Consider the following 26,097-nt stretch of genomic DNA (forward strand, 5'->3'; position numbering starts at 1 on the left):
ATGAAATAATAGAATACATTTTGAATGCATGGACAATGAAATCTTGTTACATTTAGAGTGATCTATCTTTGATGTTGTAGAATTCTTGTCCATGCATTCAAAATGAATTCTATTAGTTTGTATAAAAGGTAGCTAAAAGATAAATAAGGTATTAAAATGATCCATCTTTTTTATTACTAACTTTTTTATCACTGCATAATAATTATGCTTGACACAAATCCCTCTACAGTCTATGAACAAATTCAATTATTTCTTCTGAAGCACTGCTGTTGTTTAGAAAGTCTTGAAGCACAGAATTCTCCAATGATTCACTGTCTTCTTCATTATCTTCTGCATTATTTGCTTCTCTCTCTGCTACTACCACTGACAGTTTCTTGATATATGGCTAGGCTTTCTTGAATGACTGATTAGTCTTAATCGGAGAATCGATCTGTTGCCAGGAATTGCTGGTACCAAGTGCTCTATATTTTCTAAATACTCTCTCCGTTCAAGACCTGCAAAGTTACACAAAGTAAATTTATCTTATTTGGAAACTTTGTAATAATGTGAATTAATGATACTTATCTGACTGTTGAATTCTTCTTTGGTCCTTTGCTGCCCTACACTGTCTGCTGCTTCTCTTTTAATCTATGCGCCAAATTTGTCTTAATTCTTGTCAACCAAAACTCGTGAATAGCCATTTATACTTGAAGCATAAACCTTCCATCTTCATAGGTAAAAACTGTGATCTAACCTCGGTCGGGTACAGTGGTGCTCAAACGACGTAACTTATTTCCAATTTTAATTTTCCCGCGTCACGAATTAAGTAACGTCCAGTGTATCTCCTCCGTGTTAATTTTTGGGAGCTCGTATCTCCGCACTAAGAGCCTTCTGGTGGTGTCGCCCCTAGCGGCGGTCACCCGTGTCAAACTCAGATTAGCGACGAGTCCCTACCAGTGAGTTACCATATGCCCAGTGTATATCAAAATATTGATTGTAAATAATCAATGCAAAAAAAATATCAGTTTTGGCATCTACTTTCGGACACCATGAATAACACAGGCCGGCAAAATACAGAGTCGTCACTGTTCTTTTACAACTGAGGGTCATTTTCGAAGTAATTTTTGGCGTAGAATTAGAATCCGTCGTCAGAATTGCTTCATCACGTCAGGTTTTTGAGTAATCGTCCCCTAAAGGTCGAAAAAAACACGTTTTTTGGCCATATTCAAGGCTTGATTACATCGTGAGTTTATATTCTTTTCTAAAACGGTTGACGGCATCTTAAAGAAGCACTCTTACCCTTCAAAACCCATTTTTCAAATTCTAGAATCATTATAAAAAAAAAAAACTAAGAAATATATCGTATTCTTCCAGGAAAATTGGCCGAACTTTTAAGCTCATGGTGAAACCTCAAAAATGGCAAACTTCAATTGATGATATCTTGATGAAAAAAATGATATCTTAAATTTGAAAAATGGGTTTTGAAGGGTAAGAGTGCTTCTTTAAGATGCCGTCAACCGTTTTTGAAAAGAATATAAACTCACGATGTAATCAAGCCTTGAATATGGCCAAAAAACGTGTTTTTTCGACCTTTAGGGGACGATTACTCAAAAACCTGACGTGATGGAGAAATTCTGATGACGGATTTGAATTCTACGCCAAAAATTACTTCGAAAATGACCCTCAGTTGCAAAAGAACAAAACCTTGCAGGCCTGTGTAATTAATCACAAGCACTTAATCCTAAACCCCTACGGGGATCAATGAACATATGCGACATTCAAAGAAACGTAGATACTCTGTTAGGATAGCTACGCGGGTTAAGGCACGCATCTTTTTTTAGTGCGCTCGAAAGTATTCAGGTTCAAATCCAGCCGAATATATTTTTTTTTTAACAAAAACTTCATTTTATTATTGTCCTAGAAATCATTTCAATATGATTAAATTAAAAAACCATTTCTTTTCATATATTTATTCCCAAGTAAAACTCCATTCACTTTTTATTTATATAAATTAGTCGGTACGTTGTTGGCACTTCTAAAAATCATTAATAATGAAATGATCAAATTTTACTTTTTGTTAATTGTGTTAATTAATTAAATATCAAAATATTATTAAATTATGTATTATTCTTCAGTAATCAGTTTTGAATTAGTTTTTATTGAAAAATTCTAAATTTATTTGCTTAGTACATATTTACATAGACAAGTTTTCATATCGACAAAGGATATTTATATTTACATAATTTACAACTTACAAATATTATTTACTATTACAAAAACCTCTTTCAGAACATTTTACATACATACAAAAATATATACTTTCCATACGAACATTCACATAGGCATATACATATTTACATTGACGCATTGACACACACTCGAAAACTAAATGTACAGAAAATATTACTTAATATTATGCTTTGCATTTTTTCACAAATTTTTGGCTTTCTTCTTGGCAGCACTATGCACAATATTATGTCGGTTGCAAGCCATTTTTCCTCGCCTTTCTAAATAATATGTAACAAACTTCAATGTTAGATTTTCAGCATGCTCTCTACACCCTACTAAAACTAATGAATTAGTCTCGACTATGTGGTAAACAATTCGGAAAATCAAGTCCCTACATATTCCACTTTTTTTACCAATAATGTAAGTCACCGAGTTTTCAACCATCTTGATCAATTAAAAAACGCCGTCGCTTAATCGTACTAAACCGCCAAAACGTTCCCTTGCATTTGTAAGTTGGTGTCGTGCTGCGTCGCTCGAGAATGACTCCAAATGCAAGTTACAGTTTTGGCAACTGTTCCTTTTGACGATTTCTCGAACAACCCAGCCAGCAACATTAGAAATCTGTAAATAAAATGAAAGAAAAATTGTAAGAAAAATAATGATTCAACAAAAGATTGGAAATAAAATTACTCACCGTCACTTTTTTATCTGCCTCCACTTGTACGTAACAGCGAACTTCGAAAGTATCGAAATTGATAAGGGTAAAAATGTCGCCATTTTTTTTCGTCCAAGTCCAGTTTTGTTTTAACTCTTATTTCTCAAATACTTCATCTAAATTTAGGGTACTACTTTCTTCAGCATTTTCCAAGTGGCTGATGATCGTATTGAAGTTACCAACAGAGTTCACCTGTAAAAATATAATTTTAAGTAAGCGATGTACTTTTAATTTTTTCTAAATAAAGTAGACGCAATTATTAGTCCAAGCTTCATTTTTGCAGGACGCGACTATATGAACGCGGGCTTTCACGATTGCCGAGCGCGCGAGAGAAACCCCTCACCACCGCTCCCCGGCCAGTAGCTTTTCTCATGCTCGAATTAAAACTGAATTATGATTGTAAAACCGGCAAAATATGCAGAGCCTTGTTTCTAACAATAAAATGTAAAATATTAACAATCGAACGTCGTTGGTCCGATTTCTTAATTTTCATTGTAATAACAATAATGATTTAAAAAAAACTTAATTCGACTACTATTGGTCCAAAATAAAAATTTTTTTTTCAAAATATTCGCCTTTAATCCAGCTACAATAATTTCCAAAAAAGAATTTCTAACATGCATAGGAAACGAGAAAATCTAATTGTTTATACAAAAAAAAGTGCATTTTTTTAAGTCAAAAATAAGGGATTGAAAGTTATTTTTTGCATTCGCCCCTAATTACTTATTAAAATTGACGTTTTGACGAAGAGATTGAGTCCTTTTGCTACTCGATACCTTCGACCATCAAAAAGTTACAGCCTCGTACTTTCGGCATCTCTTACTTAACTAATAACAATAAATCAATAACTAATGAAAATATATAATCGTGTGAGGGTTCATTTTTTTTCTAAATCGCAAGAGCTTTCTTTTAAAATTGATAAATATTAAAAAAAAACATTTTTAATCCAGCTACAATAATTTCCAAAAAAGAATTTCTAACATGCATAGGAAACGAGAAAATCTAATTGTTTATACAAAAAAAAAGTGCATTTTTTTAAGTCAAAAATAAGGGGTTGAAAGTTATTTTTTGCATTCGCCCCTATTACTTATTAAAATTAACGTTTTGACGAAGAGATTGATTCCTTTTGCTACTCGATACCTTTGACCATCAAAAAGTTACAGCCTCGTACTTTCGGCCTCTCTTACTTAACTAATAACAATAAATCAATAACTAATGAAAATATATAATCGTGTGAGGGTTCATTTTTTTTCTAAATCGCAAGAGCTTTCTTTTAAAATTGATAAATATTAAAAAAAAAACATTTTTGCAATAAATATTCAATATACTAGAAATGGCCTTTTTCGAGGGTTTTTGCCATTTTTTACAATAACTAACTATCGAAAATAATCGTGCGACGGCTCAAATTATAACTTTTAGAATTGTCTATAACTTTTATCAACAACTTTTTCCGGTAAAATGCATATTGTGGCTTGCAGAAAAAACCGGTTTTCGACAACTTTGAACTCTTATAAATAATTTTTGATATAAAAACTCTCTAAAAATAGAGAAAAAAAAGATTTTCGTAGGGTAGATTAGCAATTCAAATTAACGTATTTTTTTTGTGCGATTGTAATACTGATAAATTTTACAGGAAAATCTTTTATTTCTTAAGAAAAAAATATTTTTCTAGCTTTACCTTAAATTTTACCAACTGAATATAGTTTTATTGTAATTTTTACACTCTAAAATTTAATTAGCCATGTTAATATACAAAGTCCTAAGTTAACGTGTGTTCTTAAACTCCTACATCCGCAAAAACAGCTGATTACTCCGATGATAAAGTAGGAAACTCTGATAGAAAAAATATTTATTTCCCAAAACAAAATACACCACCAGCCTTGCCGTAATCAGTACCATTTGAAAAATAGTTATTTTCGAATTTGAACCCCTCGAAAATATTAAGAAAAAAATTAATTCGTAGTCTACTTCGACGATTCTAATTTTAATGTAAAAGATTATGAATGTCTTCTTCTTAATTTGTACCATCTACGAAATCCAAAAATATGATTTGTACCCCAGTAGAATTTGAATTATACAGCGTTTTTCATAGAAACACAGTAAAATGCAAAAAATTAATAAAATTTGTGATCCTGGGAGAAAAATGGTGAATTTTCTTAAAAAATTTTAAGTAAATAGCTTTATATCTATTTGGACTATTCAAAATTATTTTCTGAAATAACCCATTTCTATTAATGTAGCTCTTATAACTTCAATATAATTTTGGATTTGGAATTAGGGGGGAGGGGGGTACAGAAAAGAAAATTTAGATAATTTTGAATAGTCCAAATAGACATAAAGCTATTTACTTAAAATTTTTTTAAAAAATTCACCATTTTTCTGCCAGGATTACAAATTTTATTAATTTTTTTGCATTTTACTGTGTTTCTATGAAAAACGCTGTATAATTCAAATTCTACAGGGGTACAAATTATAATTTTGGATTTCGTAGATGGTACAAATTAAGAAGAAGACATTCATAATCTTTTACATTAAAATTTCACGATTTTTCCGCCGAGAAAAGAGATTTTCCGCAGCGCGGAAGAAATGAAATTAGAATTGTCGAATTAGACTACGAATTAATTTTTTTCTCAATATTTTCGAGGGGTTCAAATTCCAAAATAACTATTTTTCGACTGGTACTGATTAAGGCAAGGCTGGTGGTGTATTTTGTTTTAGGAAATAAATATTTTTCCTATCAGAGATTCCAACGTTATCATCCGAGTAATCAGCTGTTTTTGCGGATGTAGGAGTTTAAGAGCACACGTTAACTTAGGACTTTGTATTGTGACGGAGAATTTCGGTTTGCCGGCTTCTCCTTTGTCTCTCTCTCGTCCGTTCGTTGCGCCCGGGCTGAGAGTGTGTTTGTATCCGCTCTCATGCCTGCATTTTCTCTGTTTGAGGTGCGGTGAACGGACATTGGCGGAGCTGGAGGCGGCCGACGAGGTGATGATCCGTTGCCAGGATCGTAATGCGGGAGGGCGAGCGGGATGGAGAGGGCGTGGGCTACGCACGCATCCGACGCGTGCGCGACCGGGGGGGAAAATCGGCAGTATCGTTTGGGCTGGCCGATCGCGTGCGCGCGTTTTTTTCATTCGTCGCCGATTTTCGTTGGTTTTCCGTTGGTTTTGGAAGCGGTGCGGTGCTTCGTCGTCGTTTTGTTTGTGGATGCGCATCCGATGTGTGGGCGCGCATCGGTGGTAATTTTTCTCGTGCGTGGAGTGAGTGGCTGGGTCACGCCCAGCCAAGCCTTGCCGCCCAGCACCGGTGTGCGCGGGTAACGGCGAAGCCCGTACCGCCGGCGCGCGCGCGTTCGGCGAGCGGCTTGGGAACAGCCGACGGCAGCGGCAGCAGCGGGTGGCAGCAGCCGGTTGTCAACAACAGCAACAACAGCGAGTAGCAGCGGTGGCAGCAGTAGCGAGCGGTAGCCGGTGGCCGGGCGTGGCCAGCTTTGTTGCAGTCTCCGTCGGCGAGGTCGGTGCCGGTTTTCTCTCTCTCTCTCTCCTTCCCTCGCTCTCTTGCATGTCCGGGGGTGTTCGCGGGTGCAACTGTGCAGGTCGGGCAGTGATGCCGGCCCCCGTTGCCGGGTTTTGAGGTCGCGGGTGCATTCGCGAGCGAGCGGGCTTAGTCGGATTGTCGGGCAGTGATTGCCGATAATCCGATTAAGCGGATTAAGCGGATTAGCGAATTTTGTGTTAGGCCGATTTGCGAGACGGAGCGTGCGTGCTCCGTCTACTTATTAATTTGTGTTTCTTTTCTTTTACTTTCTTTTATTGTGTCGTATTAATAAATTTTGTTATACATATATGTTTCATATGTTATTGCGTCAACCCGTTCGTTTTCCGACTTTCCTTTAATTCGTGCGCGATTGGCACACACGCTCGGTGTGCCATTCAGTTGTGGGAGCATTCGTGCCTCCCGAGCCCTCCTTTTGATAAATACTATGCGGACGGCCGCGAGCAAAATATTCCCTTGAATAGTCGGCTTAAATAATTCCGTTACATGGCATCCCTTGTGGGGAGGGCGCGACGCGTGCGCGAGTAGGATGATCGCGAATCGGTAGCGGTGACAAGTGCTTAACGACGCGGCATAGGGGGGAAGGAGGATCTGCAGTGAGACCGACAATCGTTGCACCGATAAGTGCGCGCGCAGCAGTTTTCCCGTTTCGTTTTTTCTTTTAGGATCGCCGGGCAGCGATCGCGTCGCGTCTGTCGCTCGGTCCCGTTAAGATGCCGCCCCCCGCAGCTGACGCGAACTTATACATTCGCCGGTTATCTAGGCAGCCGGAGTTACAGCACCTGAGGGCCAGCATCACCAGGGTTCCGCGTGAGGCACTGGTGAGGTATATGCGGACTCAGGGGCTGACCACAGAGGGTGGGCTCCTGGTACTCCATGACCGCGTTTTCCGCGTGTTCTTGGCGAATACGCGAGCCGGAGCTGAGGTGCCCCTTTTCCCCTCTGACTTTATGTCGGGGCGCATCCCCGATCCCTCCTCTAGAGAAGCGCGCGACGTAGTGCCGGACCAGAGTTTGCGCGCACGGTTTGAGGATACTCTGGCCCGGAATCCCCTTTTCGCTTGCACGGGAGCGGATGACGTGTCCTTGCTCAGCTCAACGGTCCAGGGGAAAGTGAAGCACTCTCCCCCTGGAGTTGGGCCGGTCTTGAGCGAAGACCGGGTCGACCGTACCCTGCTCGAGGAGGAAGTCCGGAGCGCTTCGACAGATTCCGACTCCGGCGATACCGCAAGAGAGGCTGCGGTAGCTGCGGCGTTGCCACGGGAGGCCCACCTGGAGCAGGCTGAGGGCCCGGGGGACGTGGCTGCCGGACCCATCCCGGTTCCAGCGGTGCCAGTGCCACCTCTTGACCCGCTATTTTTGCAGCGGGTGCTGGCGGCATTACAGGTCTTGGGTTATGGGCCTGTTGGTACGGCCCCGCTGGTGGCCGGGATGCCGACGGTACAGCCCTCCCCGCTGCGGCCCCGGCCCCCGATGGGCCCGGGCAGCCCCGCGGCTGACCCCCAGCGGGGGGAGCGGTTAACGGGTTTGGACTCTCCCAAACGCAGGTGCCCTCGCAAGCTCGCGCGCGAGTGGCGACAACACTTCGCCGCCTCGAGTGGATTCGAGGAGGAGCGACGACCTGTCCTGACGAGGCCCCCGTTGCTGCTGTCCTCAACGTCAGACTCGTCTAGTGAGGCGAGCAAGGCGCATTTGAGGCCTAGGAGACGGCCGCGCAGAGGGCGGCACAGCCGGGAAGCCACGAGCTCCTCCGAATCCGAGCCCTCCATCGCTGGAAGTTCTTCCAGCGATGACGTGAGCGCGTGCCACCAGCAACGCCATCACCGGTGTCGTCGGAGGCGCGTACGTTCGGGCCATCGAGGCGCGCGCAGGGAGAAGTCGCGCGGCCGTTTGAATGGCAGGCCCGCCGATGCGATTTCGGCGTTTAGGGCCTGGAACGTGCGGTTCAACGGCGCCGCGGGATCGGGTGCAGAACGCTTCCTGGAGAAGTTGAAGCGCTGCGTGAGGTTATATAATCTCCCCGATCGTGAGGTGCTCCCGGCCCTGGATGCGATCTTCTCCGATCGCGCGGAGGTTTGGTTGGCGAACAACCTTGGAGGGTGGCATACCTTCCATGATTTTGCTGTGGATTTCCGCCACCAGTACTGCCGGACGTTGGACCGTGAGAAACTCTACTGTGAGCTGAGCCGCCGGATGCAGGGTGAGGACGAGTCGATCGCTGACTACCTCACCGCATTCCAGAGTATCGTGCGGCGGATGCGGCCTCCCCCGTCCGACAGACGGCAAGTGCGGTTGGCGATGGCCGGGTTGAACCCGGAGTATGGGCGCTACCTCCGAGATAGACCCGTACATGACCTTCGCGATCTCCGGTATTATGGAGATAGATTGGAGAGGCACCAGGATCGCGAGAGGAGATGGCACCCACCTTCTGCCAAGGATAACTTGCTGGTGGAGGATGCTGCGTACCGAGGGAAGGCGAGAAAGACCCACGTTGCAGAGATTGCCGTCGAGGTCTCCCAAGCCTCCAAGGAGCAGCCGGCCAGCAAGCCGAAGCAGAAGAAGAAGAAGAGCAAGGGTGCCAAGTCCTCGGGAGCACAGGTTTCGGGGCGTTCGTCGTGTGGCGGTTCGGGGGCTGAGGGGTGCATGGCGAGTGCAGTGATGCACTCAGCACCCGGGCGTTATCCCAACGCCCAGGCCCAAGGGAAGGTTGCCGGTGGGGGCACGAACCCGCGAGCAGCGCTGTCCCTGCAGGCTCCAGCGCGAGCTGTAGTCCTGCAGCAGAGACAAGGTGGCGCAAATTCTGGAGGCGGCCAGGGTCCATCCCCGTTTCGAGGTCGTTGTTTTGGTTGCAACGGGGAGGGACATAGACGGTCACAGTGCCCGCATAATACTGGCCGCCAGAACGACCAGGCTCGCGGAGCACCTGTGTGCTACCGATGCAACCGGGTGGGCCATTATGCCCCCAGCTGCCCCTTTGGAGCCCCGGCCGAGTCGTGCCAAAACTGCCAGGCGCCCAACTGCACGTTTCGCACGTGCATCAACTGCGAGCCGATTCGTCGGATGGCGGAAAACAGGTCAACTGCGTGGACGCGAGGTGCCGGGTACAGAGGCTTCCTCGTGCGTGAGAAACGCGACGAGAGAGCTGAAAGCTTCGTCGGTTTCGGCGGGGGTGGGCGTTGTGAGTGGCACAACGGGTTGCCCGGGCGCCTCTGACAACGGAGATCCCGCAGTTGACATGGTAACGGAGAACCGTCCTCTGCTCATACTGCTCATCAATGGCGAGCCTTACAGTGCGCTGTTTGACACCGGAGCGCAAGTGTCAGTGGTAGGCTGCCGAGTCACGCAAGACTTCCAGGCTCAGGTGAGGAAAACTCCGGGAGCAGTAAATGGTTTCTCGGGTACATCAGTCAGTATGGTAGGAAAACTGAGGCTGGTGATCGAGATCGACACTGTGGTCCGGTCCATTGAGGCGTATGCGTGCGAGCAGGGATTGCAGTACGATATGCTCCTTGGACAGGACTTCATCCGTGCGTTTGGTTTCCGTATGGATGCCGAACACAATGCATGGAGTGTCGCAGGTCCGGAGAGTTGGCACGATTTTGCCCAACGGCAAGATGACCGGGTGTACTTTCCCGACCAACCAGGAAAGCTCCAATTGACCGCGGAGGTAGGAGGACTTTCGGCACTGCAGGAGCCCCAACGACTCCAGGTTGAGACGTTGGTGCGGCGAGTGGTGCCGGAGAGGTCCCCTGCGCAGACGGACCTTATCGAGCACGTCATTGATGTGCAAGGTGCCAGGCCAATTAAGACGCCGATGCGCAGGTACTCCCCGCAGATCACGGAGTTTATTCGCCAGGAGATTCAGGACTGGTATCAGAAAGGAGTGATACGTCCGTCTCAGAGCGAGTGGTGCAGTGCACCGGTGGTCGTGAAAAAGCACGATGGTAGCTACCGTTTGTGCATCGACCTGAGACCGGTGAACAAGACCACTCGGATCGATGCTTACCCCATGCCGGGGGTAGATGTGATTCTCGATAGGTTGCGAGGAGCCCGGTACATTTCTAAGATCGACCTCAAGAGTGCCTATTTACAGGTGCCCTTGCAGGAAGATAGTAGAAAGTACACGGCGTTTGGTGCGCCGGGTTGCGGGCTCTGGGAGTGTAACCGGATGATTTTTGGTCTGGTCAATGCTCCCGCAACCTTCATGCGCTTGATGGACGCGCTGTTCGGACCAGATTTCGAGCCGCATGTATTCAAGTACCTCGACGATGTGATCGTAGTCACAGAAACGTTCGAGGATCACTTAGTGTGGCTCGAGAAGGCGCTGGAGCACATGGTCCGGGCGGGGCTAGAGATCAACGTCGAGAAGAGTGAATTTGGTTGCTCCAGGGTCACGTTCCTGGGATATCTTCTCGACGAGGGTGGGCTGCGGCCTGACTCTGATCGAGTTCAACCTGTGCTGGACTTTCCAGCCCCGCAGGACATCAAACAGCTGCGTCGTTTCCTGGGGATGTGTGGATGGTACTCCAGGTTCATCGAGCATGAGTCACATCTGAAGGTGCCCTTAACGAAGCTGTTGCACAAGGGCGAAGCATGGCACTGGGACTCCGAGCAGCAACGAGCATTCGATGCGCTCAAGCGAGCTCTTACGGAAGCTCCCGTGCTTGTGCGACCGGATTTTTGCCGGCCATTCTATGTGCACTGCGACGCGTCGTCTTATGCACTGGGTGCTTGCCTGATGCAAAAGGACGACGAAGGGTACGATCACCCGATATGTTACGCGAGTCGCATGCTTAATGAGCACGAGAAAAATTACACCGTGTCCGAGCTCGAATGCCTAGGGCTGCTGTTCGGAATCCATAAATTCAGACCATACATCGAGGGCGCGCATTTTATTGCAGTCACCGACCATACGGCTCTGACCTGGTTGAAGAACAAGAAGGATCCGACGGGACGTCTGGCCCGCTGGATCCTCGAGTTGCAGCAATGGGACTTCGAGTTGGTGTATCGCAAGGGGACCCTCCACCATGTCCCTGATGCGTTGTCTCGTGGGTTTAGGAGCGACGTGGAGGCTGCAGCATTCGAAGTCATCAACGACCCGTGGTACCTTCAGCGAATGAAGGACGTGGAAGCGCGTCCACTTAAGTACCGCGGGTGGAAGGTTGAAGATGGAATGCTGTACAAGTACGGCACGAATGAACTCCTGGATCCAGTGACTCATAAGGAGCAGTGCTGGCGACTCGTAGTTCCGGGTGAGCATCGAGAACGTGTGATACGGGATGCCCATTGCGAACCGTCGACCGGACATTTCGGACGCGAGAAAACGTACGATCGCATAGCGCGCGAGTACTTCTGGCCTGGCATGTGGTTTGACGTGCAGGGTTTTGTGCAGTCTTGCCCGGCCTGCCAGAGGTACAAACTAGAACAACGCGCGCCACAAGGTCTGATGAGCAAGCGTGTGGTGGAGCGTCCGTGGGCAGTGATTGCCACGGATGTTGTCGAACTGCCCCGCAGCAAAAATCGTTACAAGTACCTGGTGATTTTCCAGGACTTGTTTACGAAATGGGTGGAGTTCAAACCACTGACAGTCGCGACCGGTAAGATGTTAGGATGTGCGCTCGAGGAACTTATTTTATTCCGGTGGGAAGTTCCGGAGTATTTGGTCAGCGACAGTGGTAAGAACTATTGCGGGGCGGACTTCATGACCGTACTCAAAGAGTATGGAATTGAACACGTGCCCTGCCCACCCTACCATCAACAGGCAGACTTTTGTGAACGTGCGATCAAGACGTTCAAGACCATGATCTCCATTTTTGTAGATCATGATCATCGCGACTGGGATAAGCACCTGCACGAGTTTCGGCACGCTATAAATACGGCGGTACAGGCGAGTACAAAGGTGTCACCGGCGTTCCTCAATTTTGGTCGGGAACCGCGTCAAGCGAAGAGCCTGCGTAGGGAAGTAGAGGTGCGGGGCCCTTTTGTTCGGTTGTCTCCTGAGGAGTGGGCGGACCGGCTGAAACGCCTCAATGCTCTGAGGAGCCTGGTGGTCAGGCATATTGAGCAGGCGCAGGACAGGCAGAAGCGCCACTATGATCGTGGCCGCCGGTTCGTCCAGTTCCAAGAGGGAGATTTGGTTTTGCGGCGCTCCCACACTCTGTCCAACGCAGCCCTAGGTAGGAACGCCAAACTTTGTATATCGGTCCGTATAAGGTGCTGGAGGTGTTGTCCCCAGAATGGTATATTCTGACGACGGATAGCAAGAAGCAGGTGGACCGCGTACACGTGAAGGAGTTAAAGCGATATGTCCCTCCGCGGTCGAACCGAGCGGCAGCGTGTGTGTAGAAACGGCCAATAGTTTGTAAGTCGGCGAATGGTGGGTCGAGTTTTGCGTTTTTCAGTCGTGCGAATCGTGAGTGTTTTCTTTTTGTCGTCACTCTTGTTTATGGTGTGCTGGTATTGCATGTGGTCATTGTGGTGTCCAGACAGAGGATTATTGGATCGGCTCTAGATTGGGTTAATTTGGCTGGTTACAGGTCCAGCAGCATGTCACTGGCGGACGAGATCCGCAAACTGAAAGCCCTCGTCGGGACGGACAGCAGGGCTGGGGGTGAGGGGTCGGCCCCGACCTCGACACCGGAGCCATTGGAGGGCTCCGCGGCGGGCAGTGATGCCGCGGCGGAAGCCAGACCGGTGGTCAACCCGGTCGTTGAGGTGAGTTATGCGCGGTTCGGGGGGAGTGTGGCCTCGGTGGCCGCCGTGATGCCCTCCGAGCCCCGGGGCAGTGGGCCTTTCCCCGTTCGTGGGTCTGGCGAGCCACGTCCGGAGGTGGAGGACGCCTCCATGCCCGTGTCTGCTGGGGACGCGCTGGAGCTCGGCAGCGGAACCGCGCAACTAGAGCTCGCGGCGTACCTGGAGGAGGAGCCAATTCCCTTGGCGATTCCTTCCGGGGCGCCGTTTTCCGCTGTCCGACCTCTGCCGCGTGCTGAGCGGCTGGCGCGGGAACGCCGGGCCAGTGAGGCCTTGGTGGCCAGGATTGTCCCGGTGGAGGCCTCTCCACTGAGGGGTAGGTCGGAGTGGGACAATAGTCTCAACTCCGGCCCGGCTCGCCAGGCATTGCCGTTGCAGATGGCACTGGCCAACCTGGCCGCCCGCGCACCGCGGCAGGGAAGAATGGTGGAGCGCCTGTACGCGGGCTCGCCCATGAGGCTCCGGACGGCACGGACCCGGGGTCTGCAGGCTCTCGTTGAGCCGCGCAACCCCGGTCTGAGCACCGAGTTGCGGTGTCCGGGAGCTCGGAACGTGCTCCCGGTGATTCGGGAGGAGCCGCGCCCATCTCGCGGCCACTCGAGAAGGGATGAAATCCCTCTCGAGTATCGTTTCCTCCCGGCATCGGGGGTACAAGCGGAGCAGCCGAAGCGTGTTGCGCTCCCAACTGTCGCGACCGGGGGCCGGGGCCTCTACCCTCCCGCGGGATACGAGGAGGAGGCGACCCCTCAACCGTCCCGTAGGAAGAGGTCTGGGCGGCTGCCCGATTTCACCAGGGACGTAGAGTTCCGCCACATCGGTGAGAAACCAACTCCTCGACAGGAGGGGGTTCCTCAATACTGATCGTCGGCGGGGCCGGACGCATCCGGTGAGATTGGGTGCCCCCAGAAGGAGACGGTGCGGGCCGGTTCCCCACTTGTGGGGAACTCGGATTCGTCTTTATCCGCGGGACTGGTGGAGGAGGTCCCGTCGACGCCTCCATTCGAGGCTAGGGTTGGTCTGGTGCCGGAGGCCGCGGCAACCGCGACACCTTCACCCATCCTGGAGACGGGTTTGTCCGTCCCCGCCTCGGCGTCGTCTTCGCGTCGGGTCGTGGGTGACGATGGCATCGTCTACCGCCTTTGCGGTGACGGCCGTTTTCGCCCTGTGACCCGAGCGGGGGGGCGGCGCACGGGAATGGGGATTGGGGCCAAGCGGGTCTCTCCAGCGCGCACCGCGGTCGACCATCAGACCGCCGATGGCGCGTTGGCAAGCCGGTGTCGGCTGCCTCGGCCCGGGTCCGGAACCGCCGTCGCCAAGCAGGGCACGCCATCGCCCATCTCAGTGGCGGCTAAGCGTCGGGCTCGACGCCGGCTTCAGGCTGAGATTCGGGCCCGGGCCGAGCGGGGCTCACCAACCATGGAGCCGCCAATGCTCCCGGCGGCGCGAGCGGCGCCATCAACATCTGTGGCGCCGGAGACGCCACTACCACCTGTGGTGTCGGTGACGCCGTCACCACCATCGGTGTCACCCGTGCCGTCGGCGCCGAGGCCGTCCTCTCGTGAGGGGGCCCTGGCCTATCTTGCAGGGCTGTGCCGAGAGGATCGCCTACGCCTTGTGGAGGAGGCTGGCCTGATATCGCAGCCTCCCGCCCGCGAGGGTGGCCGATAGGTAAGGCCACGCAGGACCCAAGGTAAGTGGCGCTCTGAAACCCGCATTGACACATGTTTCGTTTTCGTTTTTTTTTGTTTGGTAGTTATATTTCGGGAGTATCGTTAGGGGATGTCGTGTGATCCTCTGTAGTTGTAGTTTCTTTTGTTGTCCCGTTCTAGGTAGTGATGACCCACCATTCCTGTTCGCTCGTGGTCAGCGAGATGCGAGGCTTTCCGGGCAGAATTGCCGTCGGGCCAGGTTTGCACTCGGGACCCAGCCCGGGTGTGACGCGCGGACGATGAGAGCGGGGGATAGCTCCCGATCCTGGTACAGGATCGGTTGCTACGGGGGGGCTGTGACGGAGAATTTCGGTTTGCCGGCTTCTCCTTTGTCTCTCTCTCGTCCGTTCGTTGCGCCCGGGCTGAGAGTGTGTTTATATCCGCTCTCATGCCTGCATTTTCTCTGTTTGAGGTGCGGTGAACGGACATTGGCGGAGCTGGAGGCGGCCGACGAGGTGATGATCCGTTGCCAGGATCGTAATGCGGGAGGGCGAGCGGGATGGAGAGGGCGCGGGCTACGCACGCATCCGACGCGTGCGCGACCGGGGGGGAAAATCGGCAGTATCGTTTGGGCTGGCCGATCGCGTGCGCGCGTTGTTTTCATTCGTCGCCGATTTTCGTTGGTTTTCCGTTGGTTTTGAAAGCGGCGCGGTGCTTCGTCGTCGTTTTGTTTGTGGATGCGCATCCGGTGTGTGGGCGCGCATCGGTGGTAATTTTTCTCGTGCGTGGAGTGAGTGGCTGGGTCGCGCCCAGCCAAGCCTTGCCGCCCAGCACCGGTGTGCGCGGGTAACGGCGAAGCCCGTACCGCCGGCGCGCGCGCGTTCGGCGAGCGGCTGGGGAACAGCCGACGGCAGCGGCAGCAGCGGGTGGCAGCAGCCGGTTGTCAACAACAGCAACAACAGCGAGTAGCAGCGGTGGCAACAGTAGCGAGCGGTAGCCGGTGGCCGGGCGTGGCCAGCTTTGTTGCAGTCTCCGTCGGCGAGGTCGGTGCCGGTTTTCTCTCTCTCTCTCTCTCCTTCCCTCGCTCTCTTGCATGTCCGGGGGTGTTCGCGGGTGCAACTGTGCAGGTCGGGCAGTAATGCCGGCCCCCGTTGCCGGGTTTTGAGGTCGCGGGTGCATTCGCGAGCGAGCGGGCTTAGTCGGATTGTCGGGCAATGATTGCCGATAATCCGATTAAGCGGATTAAGCGGATTAAGCGGATTAGCGAATTTTGTGTTAGGCCGATTTGCGAGACGGAGCGTGCGTGCTCCGTCTACTTATTAATTTGTGTTTCTTTTCTTTTACTTTCTTTTATTGTGTCGTATTAATAAATTTTGTTATACATATATGTGTCATATGTTATTGCGTCAACCCGTTCGTTTTCCGACTTTCCTTTAATTCGTGCGCGATTGGCACACACGCTCGGTGTGCCATTCAGTTGTGGAAGCATTCGTGCCTCCCGAGCCCTCCTTTTGATAAATACTGTGCGGACGGCCGCGAGCAAAATATTCCCTTGAATAGTCGGCTTAAATAATTCCGTTACAGTATATTAACATGATTAATTAAATTTTAGAGTGTAAAAATTACAATAAAACTATATTCAGTTGGTAAAGTTTAAGGTAAAGCTAAAAATATATTTTTTCCTTAATAAATAAAAGATTTTCCTGTAAAACTTATCAGTATTACAATCACACAAAAAACATTGTATTATTCAAATTCTACAGGGATACAAATTAGTTTTATGTATTTTTTAGGTGGTACAAATTAAGAAGAAGGCATTCATATATATATCTTTTTAATTCGCATATTTTTCTGCTGGAAGATAGATTTTCCGCCGCGCATGCGCAGTAATACATTAATTTGAATTGCTAATCTACCCTACGAAAATCTTTTTTTTCTCTATTTTTAGAGAAGGTACAAATTTCAAAAAAGCATTTTTCTGATGGTACAAATTAAAATGAAACTAATGGTATATATATTTTTTTTAAATCAATCATTTTTCTGCCAGGTTAGTCTCGATTACGTCAACATCGTCAGCTGCCGATAGCCATAAGCATGGAGACTGTATTGGGGTCTGACATCTGAGCGTGAGCGCCTCTGATGACGAAATATGGAACTAAATCAAGGCGCAGCCTTTCGTTACGTGTAATGAGCAAGTAGTGCTTATCATTGAATAATTGTAGTAAATAATGATTCCTGGACAATTATTAAGTAAAAAATCAAAACTCAATCGTAAGAAGAAATGTTGTGTTAAGTTCTGTGAAAATAAAATCGCTGATGATACAGAAATTCACTTTCATCATTTGCCCAAACCAGATGATGGGTTTGTATATCGCGAAAACCATTTCGGAAAGTTAGAGAAAATCTCTCGATTGAAAGCTTGGCAAATGACTCTTGGGCTTGGTAAAAATTATTCGAATAGTCTTGTCGTCTGCTCCCGTCATTTCCGAAAGAATGATTATCTTTTTCCAGGTAAGAACAAAGAATTAGGTTATCTAGCTATATAGTTATATATATATATATATTTGAATAATTATTCTACAGATGCTCCAGCTTTCAAGAGGCACTTGAAAAAAAATATAGTTCCAACACTAAACTTGCCAAAGTCAAGAGCAAAAAAAAATACTACATCTATAAACAGGTCTATAAGGATGCTTAAACGTCAAGAGAATAAACAGGCTGCAAATCATAACACTGTCACTGAAGTAAACATTTCATCAACAGAATCAATGGAGCATGAAAATAATGAAATAAATCACATTGATGTAGATATGATGATGACCGCTATTTCTAATAATAGTTCAGTAGAAACTAGGATAACGCAACACCCAATAAAAAAGGATGCTAAATGTTACGCCAAGCCAGAAACCAAGGATGTTTCACTTGAAACTGATAAAGTGACTGATTAATTTAATCAAAAGTGATAGTGAATTGAGTACTATGACAGGCTTACAATCTTTCACTCTTTTAAATACTATAGTTGAAGTTTTAGAAAAATCTTATCCTAAGACATTTGAAAAAAGTAATTTGAAAGCAAAAAGTAATGTTATAATGACTTACATGAGAATAAAACAAAATATGTCATACAGTGCTCTAGCGATTCTTTTTCAAATATCTCCAAAACACTGCCAGAGAATTTTTGTCAAAACTTTAGGGATGCTTAAAATTACTTTAAAAGCGATGATTGATTGGCAATCCAGGGTGACGATTTCTAGAAACTTACCAAACTATTTTAAAGGCTATGAAGATGTAAGAGTTGTTTTAGATTGCACAGAGATACATATACAGCATACTAAATGCCTCGAATGTCAAATGTCAACCTTCTCACAGTACAAAGGTGGATTAACTGTGAAATTTATGACTGGTGTTTCTCCTTCGGGTAGTATAACATATGTTAGTAAACTGTATGGTGGAAAGTCCAGCGATACTGCTATTTTTAACCAAAGCAGCTTAATTCAGTTATTAGAACGTGGTGATGCTATCATGGTTGATAAAGGTTTTTTGATTGAAGCAACATGTCAAAAAAATGGCTGGAAATTATACAGGCCTGCATATTTAAGAGATAAGCAGTTCAGCAAACTCGATGCTGATAATTGCTGTGATATTGCTAAAGCTAGAGTTCACATTGAAAGATCGAATTAAAGATTGAAAATTTTTCAACTACTTTCATCGACAGTCCCATGTGAACTTCATCCACTTTTAGAAGATATATTTATTGTCATTTGTGCAACAGTAAATTTAAGTTCACCTATAATTGCTGATAAAAATTTTATGCATAATACTGTAAACACTCCAAATGAAAGTATTGAAATAAATCCTGGGTAAAAGTGAAAAATTTATTTAAATAACTGTATTTTGCTTTATATAACTTTATTATAAATGTATCATTTTTAAATTACAATCACTTTTTTATCACAGTGAATTTCATATACATGTACGTTAAAGTATTAAAGCAATTTAAGCCAACGGGCTAAGAACACATTGTATGTAGAAGTATTAAATCAATTTAAGCCAACGGGCTAGTAACACTTATTCTAAACAATAAAGCCAACAACCTAATAAGCCCTTTTTTGTATCAGCATACGTTTTCTTATTATCCTAATCCTGACTATTTATTTTAAGCTGCTGGGTTGTTATTGGTATCGACATTTTCATTAACATTCTCTTGACAAATATAATGTAGTATTATATTATAATATATTTTTTTTAAGTACTCAGCATATCACTTAGAAAAACAATATCCTTATTAACCTTTAATATAAATAACTGCTTGTCAAACGATGAGTATAAGACAAAGTATGTGAAAGGTACGTTAAGAATAGCCATACCTAATTGAATCTGCCCGTAGAACCTATGCTTTTGCTTTAAACAAATCACATCACCTTTTTTTCTAAACACCCACTTCCACTTATCTAACTAGCCACGGTGGCTTCTACTATATATCACAAGTTTTACCTAGAAACGGGCACTTAATTTCTAATAAAGCTACTGGTTTAAATTCATCAAAGATAACGCCATCAGGTGAATAAGCGAGCCATGGATTCTTTTTTGATACTACCAGTCCCACTTCAATAACTTTGATATTTGTACTTATCACAAATAACTCTCGAGCTTCAGATTCCATCTCATTTCCATATTCTGTGAAATCATTTTTGAAATTAGGTGGATTGAACATACTATTACATCTATTTTTCTAGTTGGCTTTTTTGTTTGATGAATAGGTGAAAGTAGTATAGCAAATGGATCCAATTATTCGATACTTTCTTTCTTCTTTCCAATTAACATACCAATTTTTAGTATTTTCACAAATTTTTTCATAATCTCCATGTAATATACTCAAACTTTAAGTACAACAGTCTTTTACAGGATCCACTTTCAGTCTTTCTAACGCTTGTAATATAGTATTTTCTTTATTTTGGTGCAAAAATATCAATTTAATTGCCATTCGTTCAACGTCTGAGATGCTTTTTTCTGTGAAAGTTACTGGATTGTGTCTTCCAATTCTACAAATAATTTACTCAATTAAATATTACACAAGATTTCTGTAATTGTATTATTAATTGAAAAAAAATTGACTTACTGGTCTTTTGTAAATGCAGAAGTCGGTAGATTTTTTATAATAATATTTTTAATATCTTTTGTGCTTATGTTTAAAATAACGTTTTGAAATTGACTGGAGTGTTGATTTTTAAAACAACTGTGATTTTCTAATGGAACTGGTCTATACTTCTGTAAAATATCTTTGTGGGGTTGCTTCCAAGAACATGCTATATCGGTACAAGAGAATGTTTGAAGATCTTCATCAGCACTAAAAAAAAGAATATCTTTCACTAGAATAAAAAAAAATTATGTTATATACAAGTATATTTAGCATGATTAAAAAAATAGAGGTTAGAAATTTACCGGTAGCAGTACAGTAATGCGGAAACTATATGTTTGCATTTTCCACTAAGCCCAGCTTTGTAAGTACAAACACAGTATACAGCCTGATCCAGTGATCTCAAAATCAATTTCATGAGGCTTTTCTTTCACATTTGTTGTTTGTAAACAAAAAGCCTTTACTTTGACTACATCATCCTCGACGCCTAATTTTCCACATTTCAACAAATGACCTGCCGCTAAAATTCGCTCACCCTCTACAAAACGTCTTTGGCTTGGATTTTCACCTGCCCACTTGCATATTTCGCCGATTGTTAACAACATTTACACTAAAAACTAGTCTTAGTCCTATACTGCACGTGTAACGATGCGCCTTACTGTCGCCATCTTAAACTCTACCCCCTCCACATGTCAGATCCCAATACAGGAGGCGAGGCAGGCCTATACCGCCCGTGTTAAAGCGTTCGGCAAACCCAAGTCATAGTCCCAAAGTAATTAGCCGACTTTAGCGCTGCGTGCGGTAGTTAGTGAACTACTAGAAGACTTACAATATGAGCGCAGCTTATCGACCATGGAGATGTATACAGTTTCCATGTTATCGACCATGGTACTGTAGGTGACGAAGATAACCCGCACGCGAATACCTTTTTGTAAAAAGGAATCCATTAATTTTATAGAAAATTAATACTATTTTACGATGAAAAAGTCTTGCAATATATCGTTTTTGTTATTTTTTTGAAATGGTAGAATACGCTTTTCGATCACTCGATTTTAATAATTTTATAGTTTTTTTTGTTTTTATATTTCCTTATTAAACAATATAATGTCTAATAATAAATAACATTCGATATACTTAACTTTAATGATAGTTACGATGGTTAATGTGGTCATTGTCAACTATCCACGAAATTTTTACCGTGTAAAATAATTATCTTTTTAATAGAAAAATATTGTTACGAAAGCAATAATTCAATTGTATAAAAAGCATAGATTTTTAACATAAAAATTTACAATAATTATAATTATTTTTTAATTTGTTAGTAATTGTCACCTGTTTTGAATTTAGTAAAAACTAAATGTTGGCAGTTACTTTGATTTTGAATGACAACAAAAAATGAATCAATTATCTTCTTTAGATTGGGAGACGCGACATTTGGACAACGAGTGCGAAAATTGCAATCTGCATTTGGAGTCGTTCTCCAGTGATGCTGTACGCCATCAACTTACAAATGCTAGAGAGAGTTTTGGTGGCTTAATTAAGTCTAGCGACAATGTTTTTGAATTAATTAAGATGGTTGAAAATTGTGTGACCTTTATAATTGAGTGTAATAATGGCATGACTAGAGATAGTATGCAGTTCATTGTTCAAAAAATAATAAAAACGAACTCTCTAGCGATTGTTGGTTGTACAGATCATGTAATAAAATTAACATACAAATTCATAATTTACTATTTAGAAAGACGAATGAAAATGGCGTGCAAGCGACACAATATTGTCCATGATGCAAAAAAATTAAAATCTAAAGAACTACGCAAACAATCAAAATATTAATTTCAGTTTTTATATTAATTATTTAATTGTTTATATTAAATATATGCGGGAACATCATCATCAATCAAACCCCACACATAATACCTCATCTAAACGTAGAATTTCTCGTTATTTCCAAATCCGGAATCAAAAATAAGGGTTCCATGCAAAAAATCACTGTGACCTTCAAATGACCTTGAAAATCATTCTAAGTGTGTGTGCGTGTATGTAACAATCTCACTTAAACAAACTTCTAAAACTTTTTCGAAAAATTTAGTTATTATATATATATATTTTTTTTTTTCAAGATAGGAAATTCAACGTTATTCACTCAACTTTGAAAATGTACATTTAAGAACAAAATAGCAAGACTTTTTTATCGTAAAACAGTATTCATTTTCTATAAAATTAATTTATCCCTTTTTATAAAAAAAGATATTCGCGTGCGGGTTATCTTCGTCACCTACAGTACCATGGTCGATAACATGGAAACTGTATACGTCTCCATGGTCGATAAGCTGCGCTCATATTGTAAGTCTTCTAGTAGTTCACTAACTACCGCACGCAGCGCTAAAATCGGCTAATTACTTTGGGACTGTGACTTGGGTTTGCCGAACGCTTTAACACGGGTGGTATAGGCCTGCCTCGCCTCCTGTATACAGTCTCCATGCTCCATGGCCATAAGTCACCTTTATTATTTACATAAACGGCAATCTACACCGATGCGAAAATAGCCCGACACAAATAATATTTTATAAAAAAAATGATCACATCTCACGTATTTCTAATTGTACTTCTCGAAAAAATAATTATTTGTTATTGTACCATTATATTTCTCATAAAAAATAAAAAATATCGTTATCGATAATTCACCTCCTATTTATTCACATAAAAGATATAATTAAGCAAAAATAAATTCAAAGAAAAATTGTACCTTCTGTAGTCTAAATTGTACCATCAGTACATTTCTATAAATTTGTTTCTAAAAGAAATAATAGAACAATTACAAATTACCACTAATTGTTACAATTTACAAGGATGTCATCCGGAAATGCACTTTGCGCAGGCGTAGAGCTTTGTAATTGTCCTATTACTTCTTTTAGAAACAAATTTATAGAATTGTACTGATGGTACAATTTAGACTACAGAAGGTACAATTTTTCTGTGAATTTATTTTTGCTTAATTATGTCTTTTATGTGAATAAATAGAAGGTGAATTATCGATAACGATATTTTTTATTTTTTATGAGAAATATAATGGTACAATAACAAATAATTATTTTTTCGAGAAGTACAATTAGACATACGTGAGATGTGATCATCTTTTTTTATAAAATATTATTTGTGTCGGGCTGTTTTCGCATCGGTCAATCTACGTGGCACCAGAGAGGTGGCACCACTGATGAAAATACCGGTATAATTAATTCTTTAGTGGTGATTGTTGATACTAGTTCTTAAAAGTTAGCACCCATATTCTAATTTTTTGAGATAATTAACTTTTAAGACCTGTTGATACTGACAGTATTAAACTCAAACAATCTAGTCAAATGGGTAGCGTTCAACGTGTACTAATTCTTGGAGTGAACCTTCAGAGAGCGCAAAAGAAGATGAAATTTCTCTACTCAACACATCTTGTGCGAAACCCAGGTTACGATTATACTATTGATTTTTAAATATACAATGTTATTGACTTATGTCTTATAGAGATGCACAAAAAGGCCTTTATGATGAGCTGCATACATGCTAAAATACTAGATTCATGGAAGATAAATTGCGTAGGAGATTGCAATTTTTTTTTATGAATTCTATTGAAAAATAGGAAGCTAAAAGAAGATTTCCTTACAAATTGGTAATGCAAGTCATAGAAATATTTTTGGTTGCTCTGCAGCTTTCTTTGTTTGCTCATAACAACAACATGCACGTAAATTATATTTAGAATAATAGAATAATTTTCTTACATTTATTTCTTCAAGGCTGGGTTGCTAAACAAGAAGTGAGTACAATATTTCAAACATTAGATTTTTATTAAAAAATAAATCATTAGTTTATGGTGCACCGTGAATGTTATTCTACAGAGTTGACTAAATATTGGTCATTTGCAGGTTCCAGCATATCCTCCTGCTACTAGACCTTTAACCATTTATAAAAAAGATGATTTTATTTTAATGATACAATGGATTATGCATTGCAAGATTATTACAATCTTAGCAATGCAATTGGCGCTTATTCTCACAATACTGGCAATAATTCAGCAGGAGCTATTGATTTATCTTTAAAACATTATTAAAAAGGGATCACTTTGGATTTAACAAAAGTTACTTATTCAATAACAATATCGAAGAAAATTGTACAAAAATTTATCCTGATGATGGGTAGCTATTGAGGTCTAGAAGACATATGCAAGGTTTCAAAATACTATAATTAAACTCACTGAATATAACAATTACAATAAACTTCCTTTTGTTTCCCTCATACATCAGCTGTTTTAATGATAAAACTTGAAAAGCCTTTCACCTCATTCTCTCATTCAGAAAGTTGCATGTAAAGTAAAAGCTCAAAGTCCATGTATATAGCTGCATTTTGAATTGCGATTCTTTGCCATTATTATTTAAAACTCTTTAGGAATAATGCAATTTTCAAGAACTGCAAAATAATTTCAGTATAAATACATTTTTGTTACTGACACTAGCATATCAATTAATTATGTATATACATACCATCATTAAATTGAGTTTCGATGTGTTAGAAGTAAATCATGCTATCTACTTTGTTCAAAATGTTTATTGCATTAAAACAAATGATAACAATAAATATAATCTAATATATATACAGTGATAGCATATTGCATAGTTTATATATAAACGGAATTTCATCTTGTTTCAATATCAAGAGTATAAAAAGCCAATAAAATTTTTATACTGCGTGGTAAATTTCTAAAGGTCTTAATGAATTTACAATATCATCCCGTTTTTCCCAATTACCATTCTTGTAAATATAGACATAGTAATGCAAGGGTAATACTTTAGTGTTTAAAATTTGAAATACAATTAATCCACCCAATTTATACCGTTTGCTGTAAATATTTAACGACTTTAGTATGTCACTTGCCTCTAAAACCATGCTACCGTTGAGAAATATATATTCCAAATTTATAACTAACAATGTGTTGACTTCATAACTATTTCACCTGCCTTCTGATTTGTAATTAGAGCAGTGTATATTGCCTACAGTAAAATTCAAATCCACATATCGATTCAAAAATGGCATTTTATTCATTCTGAAGTCACTTATCTGTACTATCGGTAATATTGCAGTGGAATGATTATCATTTCTGATGTACTTACAATTACTACAAGTTATTGTTCTAGTAATTAGAGGTTGATTAGATAATAATCGTTCTAGTAATTCACCTATATTGAATTGACAATTCATTTGAGAATTATAAATTTCTGCTATAGATTTCATCAACTGTGCTTGTTCTTTGTAAATTACAGTTTTATCAAAATTCTGATTAAAATAACAGAAGTGAGTCCTAAAAAAATTATGGATTGTCCTCCTCTGTTCACACATACAGCGAAATTGTTGAAATTTTTCGTATAAAAAGGAACAGATTTCAAACAGAGAATCTTTTGGGAACATATTGATCAGATAATAAAAATTAACTTTGGTACGCTCCTGTACTCAAATTGGTATAGTTTTTAGATTTCCATTGGGAATAATAAGATCTCTCGTATTTTCATTTGTATAATCGTCGGATTCCTTTTCATTTATTTTATATGATAAAATTTTACTTGGCTTAGACGTTGTTTCTTTCAAATTTGATTTCTCGTTAAGCATTGATAGATTATCTACGATACTGTTTTTCAAACAACTTTCACCTTCCGATGACTTGTTTAGAGATTTATATTTTTTCATAACTTCGAGATCCATGGGATGACTCCGTGCACAACAAGCGGTAGCTTCAACTTGTTCGACTTGATTCTTGAAAAATTTGTGTGCACTTATTGGATAACTTAACCAATCTAATGTTTTCAGATTTTTAGGGTGTTCACAGAACGATTCTGACACTTAAAAAATGACATGAATTCTTAACACCAAGTTGTTGAAGAAGGATATGTCATGAGCCAGTGCGCAGCAAGCCATGCGCAGGTGATTTCTAGGGTTTTCTAAGGGGCGCATATTTTAAATGCAAAGTGATAAAAATGAAAACAAACAAAAACATTACAATACATATTCCCAAAAAATAAACGATAAATTTTTACAAATTGAATT

General features: G+C 42.8%; 1 protein-coding gene and 1 long non-coding RNA gene across 2 annotated transcripts; both read left to right on the forward strand.

Annotated features, from left to right (window-relative positions):
• The first annotated feature begins 17,855 nt into the window (after positions 1 to 17,855).
• Positions 17,856 to 18,557, forward strand: LOC131675394 (uncharacterized). The gene has a single exon (XM_058954362.1). It carries the CDS (start codon positions 17,856 to 17,858, stop codon positions 18,555 to 18,557), a length of 702 nt encoding a protein of 233 aa, XP_058810345.1.
• A 4,677-nt stretch (positions 18,558 to 23,234) lies between these two features.
• On the forward strand, positions 23,235 to 24,067 carry LOC131675362 (uncharacterized). Its single transcript, XR_009303047.1, has 3 exons — positions 23,235 to 23,472; positions 23,530 to 23,818; positions 23,928 to 24,067. It is a non-coding gene; the product is annotated as an uncharacterized LOC131675362 (long non-coding RNA).
• Positions 24,068 to 26,097: the final 2,030 nt, after the last annotated feature.

Source organism: Phymastichus coffea, unplaced genomic scaffold (genome assembly GCF_024137745.1).
Source record: "Phymastichus coffea isolate CEN01 unplaced genomic scaffold, Cenicafe_Pcof_1.1 PCOF00020, whole genome shotgun sequence".
NCBI lineage: Eukaryota > Metazoa > Arthropoda > Insecta > Hymenoptera > Eulophidae > Phymastichus > Phymastichus coffea.